This window comes from Eimeria necatrix, genomic scaffold (genome assembly GCF_000499385.1).
Source record: "Eimeria necatrix Houghton genomic scaffold, Enh_scaff1364, whole genome shotgun sequence".
In the NCBI taxonomy this organism is placed as follows: domain Eukaryota; phylum Apicomplexa; class Conoidasida; order Eucoccidiorida; family Eimeriidae; genus Eimeria; species Eimeria necatrix.
The window spans coordinates 3,907-8,875 of record NW_013652110.1 but is presented as its reverse complement, the minus strand read 5'-3'; the positions used below and the strand labels follow the sequence as shown (position 1 = coordinate 8,875).

Sequence of the window (4,969 nt, the reverse complement as noted above, 5' to 3'; positions counted from 1 at the left end):
CCTAAACCCTAAACCCTAAACCCTAAACCCTAAACCCTACGTTCACTTCTGCTGCTGCTGCAGCAGCAGAAACCCTCAGCAGCACCACTCTCCCTGATCTACCTGCTGCTGCAGCGACGCTCCCCCTGCCCCCCACCGTCTAAACCCTAAACCCTAAACCCTAAACCCTAAACCCTAAAGCCTAAACCCTAAACCCTAAACCCTAGCGCTGTTGCTTTGCAGCAAATTCGATGGATGCATATTGGTTGAAAACATTCATAAAAGACTTGCATTGTTTGCGCCGCTGCAGTTTGTCCAGCATGCGCGCCACAGCAAACCCTAAACCCTAAACCCTAAACCCTCGAGCCCCCGAGCCTTAGAAGTAAAGGTCCTCTACAAAGGCAGCTGCCGCCAGCCGCTGGCCCCTCACAAATGAAGCACAAAAGAAACAAATTCGTCCGCTGCTGCTGCTGCTGCTGCTGCTGCAGCTGCTGCTGCAGCTGCTGCTGCAGCTGCTGCTGCAGCTGCTGCTGCTGCTGCTGCAGCAGCAGCAGGAGGCTCGTTCGAAGGCCAGGAAGCGCGGGAGAAAGCGGAGCAGCAGCAGCAAATGGAAGGAGAGAAGAAGTTGGGAAAAAGAAATAAAATAAAAGCAAAAAGAACAAATTTGGAAAGAAGTCAAAAAAGCAAAATGAACCAGGGCTCCACTTCTGCGAGGCCCGGGAGGGGGGGCCCCTGGGGGGCCCCCAAGACCTCCTGCTGCAGCTGCACGGCCAAATCGTGCAGATCGAAGGCCCTTTTGAGGGCCCCCAGAGCAGCAGAGGGGCCCCCCTGCTGCTGCTGCTGCTGCTGCTGCTGCTGCTGCGGGTTGAGGAAGCAGCGGAGATGAAAATTGGCTTCTTTGCGGAGCGCGAGGAGCGCAGCAGCTTGCTGCAGCAGCGCAGCAGGAGTGTGGGGTGCTGCTGCTGCTTGCTGCTGCGCCTGCACCACCGTAGCAGCAACAGCAGGCATTTGCTGCACCAAAGAAGAACTCAGCAGCAGCAAAGGCTCACTTAGTGCTGCTCCAATGTCTCGGAGCTGCTGCACCTTTTGCTTCCATGCTGCTGCTGCTGCGTCAGTGCGGACCATGGCTTCAGCAGCAAACAAGTGGGCCCCCAGGGCCACTGCGTCGTACTGCAGCAGCAGCAGCAGCGCGGCTTCCTGCTGCAGCAGCAGCTCGCAGCTGCTCTTTGCTGCTGCCAGCAGCGCGGCCTCTCTGGGGAGGTCGAGGGGGACTTGGCCGCTGTCGAGCAGCCGCGCGACCTGCTCGGGCAGCAGCACGCTGCTGCTGCTGCTGCTGCTGCTGCTGCTGCTGCAGCAGAGCCCGTGCAGCGCAGCAAACGTCTGCTCCATCGACAGCAGCTGCGCCAGCGCCTCTTCTCTTCTTCTCCGGAGATTAAAAAGCTTCAAAGCATTCAGCAGCAGCTTTTGCTTCTCCAGTTTCATTAGTTCGAGGCTGAGAGTGGCAGTGGAGAGTTTCTGCTGCTGCTGCTGCTGCTGCAGCGGCTCCAGCAGCAGCACTTTGAACGCTGCTGCTGCTGCTTCGCCCGCCCGCTCCTGGATAAATGCTGCTGCTTCTGCTGCTTCGTTCGCCAGCCGCTCTTCTGCTGTTGCTGCTTCCGGATAAGGCGCTGCTGCTGCAACAAAAACCGGCGTTGCTGCTGCCAGCAGCGAGTCGGGGGCGTTGCGCAGCGGCGCGCGGCTGCGGCGCGCGCCCGCTGCTGCTGCTGCTGCTGCTGCTGCTGCTGGCCGCCGGCTTCTTGCTGCTGCTTCCAAATAATGCTTTTTAATTCCCTCGTCCGAAGAGTAGCCGCTGCACTCGAACTCCGTGCCCTCGGTGGTCCAGCCGGACTCCGCCTCGGAGAGCTCGGAGGCGGCGCCGTCGACTTCCAGGGAATCTTCGGAATCTTCGGCTTCCTGAGCCGCCTCGGGCTCGTATTTTTCGTCAATTACTATTTCTTTGCGTTTTCCCTTTTGTTTGGCGTTCCAAAGACGCGCGATGTCGCCGGAAACCCCCACTGACACGCCCGCGGCGGCCGCGCGCCGCTTCTCCCGCGCCGCCTTCCCGGCCTTGCCCGATCTCGCCGACTTCGCGCTCGATTTCCCTTTTTGGACACTTTTCTCTTCTCCATTTTCCTTTTTGGACTTCTTGTGGAGTTTTCCGAAGAAAGAAAACGCGCGGAGTTCCGTTTTGGGCGGCGGCGCGGGCGCGGGCGGCCGCGCAGCCGCCGGGTGTCTGCGCAGCCCCAGCGGCACTGCAAACACTGGCCACGGCTTCAACTCTTTACTTTTTTCTTTACTTCTTTCATTACTTTTTCCTTTTTGTCTTTTTCTTTTCTTTCCCTCCGACCCCTGAGAGGAGTGGCCGGAGAGCTGCGTGGTTTCCTGCGTCAGCGCCGCGCCGCGCGCTTCCGCCGCTGCCGCGGCCTCTGCATCTGCTGCTGCTGCTGCTGCTGCTGCTGCTGCTGCTGCTGCTGCTGCGCCTTCAGGCCGCCCCTCCAGGCTCAGCAGCAGCTCCGAGCTCGCGCTGCCCTCCGCAGCAGCGCCTTCGGGCTGCAGCCCCAGCAGCAGGTCCTTCAGCGCCGCGGGGTGCAGCGCGCTGCTGCTGCTGCTGCTCGCGCGCTGCTGCAGCGCAGCAGCAGCAACAAGCGCCAGCAGCAGCACCCAAGCAGCAACTCTCTTCAAACCAACTCCAGCCCGTCTTCCTTGCTTCTTCAAAAAGGTCGAAGTGGTGTCCAGCAGGTCCACTTGGCTTTGAATCGAGACTGAAGGCTCTGCGTCTGCAGCCCCTGCTTCCGCCTCTGCTGCTGCTGCTGCTGCTGCTGCTGTTGCTGCTGCTGCTGCTGCTGCGGGGGAAGCCGAGCCCTGCGGCCCCCCGGCCGAAGCAGGCGCCGCCTCCGCCGCCCCTGGACCCTGCGCCGCCATCCTGCTGCTGCTGCTGCTGCTGCTCCTGCTGCTGCTTCGGCTGCTGCTGCTGCGGCTGCTGGTGCGGCTGCAGCAGCTGCCGCGGGACAGTCGGCAGCAGCTGCTGCTGCAGCAGCAGCAGCGGCCGCTGCTTTCTGGCGGTGAGGCTCCGCGGAGAAGGCCGTGGCTGCTGCTGCTGCTGCGCAGCAGCGGCTGCAGCTCTTTCTGCTGAGAGGGCTAACTCACGCTGGCTGCTGCTGCTGCTGCTGCAGCTGCTGCTGCTGCTGCCGCATCAAGCCAAAGTGCAAGGAGCGCGCTGCAGCAGCTGCTTCAGACGGACCATCGAGGTCCCTTGCCCGCGCAGACACTGCAGCAAACCCTAAACCCTAAAAAGGGGAATTGAAGCAGCAACTTGGCAGAAGAAGCTGGAAAGCGCAGACACTGCAGCGCAGCAGCAGCGGCGGGCAGCGGAAAGCAGCAGCAAAACCAAATTGTTTCGGCGCCAGCGCCTCGAACTTGCGAAATAAAACAAATAATAATAAATTAATTAAAAAATAAAAGATTAAAATGAACTATTGAGCGGAAAATAGAGCCAAGTCGCAGAACTCGCAAAGTTGAACTGCAGCAGCAGCAGCAGCGCCAGCTGCGCGCGGTGTCCGCAGCACTGAGCGACAGCGGCGATTCGCAGCACTTGGCGCAGCAAATTGCTTTTTTTTGCGCCAGTTTGCAAACATTTAATGAATTAAAAAGAAATAAAACATTAAAATCGAAAAAAGGAACTCAGAAAACCCCCCCGAGTCCCGAATCCCGCATGAACACCACCGCAGCCCTGCTGCTGCTGCTGCTGCTGCTGCTGCTGCTGCTGCTGCTGCTGCAGCAGCAAGCGCGCGGGCATGCACACGCAGCAGAAGCCCAGCGGTTTCGTCTTTGCGAAAATTCGAAGTTAAATTTAATTCGAAATTTCAAATTGGCCTTTTGCGCATCAGCAGCAGCAGCAGCAGCAGCAGCAGCAGCAGCAGCAGCAGCGCTCCCCAGGCTCGACTTGTACTGGAAGCCGTCGAGTGTGCAGCACTTGTTCAACTCCAGCTTTTAATTATAATATTTTTTGTTTATTTTAATTTATTTTTATTTATTTTTATTCTTTTATTTATTTTTATTTTATTTCTTCCTTTTCAATTCAAACTCCCAAGGACTTCAGAAAGCAACTCCCCTTTGTTTCTTTTAAAAGGGTTTTCAAAAAAAAAATTCTTTTCTGTTTATTTTAATTATTTTTATTTCTTTTGAAAGAGTTTTAAAACATCCAAAGGCCTTTTTGTTTATTTCAATTCTTTTTATTTCTTTTAAAAGGGTTTTTAAAGACCAAAAGGCGTTTTTTGTTTATTTTAATTCTTTCTATTTCTTTTAAAAGGGCTTTTAGCCACTCTAAATGAGCAAACCTCCTAGGGTTTAGGGTTTAGGGTTTAGGGTTTAGGGTTTGGTGCTAGGGCGGTCTAGGGGCAAAAACCCTAAACACCGCCCTCTGCAGACTCGGGCGGTGTTTTTGGAGCTTCCCGCGGCCCTAGACCGCAAACCCTAAACCCTAAACCCTAAACCCTAAACCCTAAACCCTAAACCCTAGGAGGTTTTCTCAGTGGCGCTGCGCAGAGCCCCAAGTGACCCTCGGGCTCTTCGCTGCTGCTGCGGAGCTGTTCGTTTTGCTGCTGCATTTTGGGGCGGATTCGATCCAGGAGCTGCTGCTGCTGCTGCTGCTGCTGCAGAGGCTGCTGCTGCTGCTCCAGGAGCTGCAGCAGCAGCAGCAGCAGCAGCTGCTGCTGCTGCTGCTGCTTAGTTCTTCTAAAACCCTTTGCTTCCGCAGCCGCTGCTGCTGCCAGTGCGGGGCCCTTAAGGGCTTTATGGGAAATCGAAGTTGGCAGCAAAAAGCAGCACTTGCATGCATGCATTTGCATGCAACTTATATGTATATATATATATATTATATATATATAATATATATATAATATATATATAATATATATAATATAAATATATATATATATAATATATATATTAT

General features: G+C 55.5%; 1 protein-coding gene across 1 annotated transcript; it reads right to left on the bottom strand.

Annotated features, from left to right (window-relative positions):
* Positions 1-654: 654 nt before the first annotated feature.
* On the bottom strand, positions 655-2,940 carry ENH_00011810 (hypothetical protein; the record flags this gene model as incomplete). The annotated part of the gene is made up of 1 exon (XM_013578941.1): positions 655-2,940. One exon carries the CDS (start codon positions 2,938-2,940, stop codon positions 655-657), a length of 2,286 nt encoding a protein of 761 aa, XP_013434395.1.
* Positions 2,941-4,969: the final 2,029 nt, after the last annotated feature.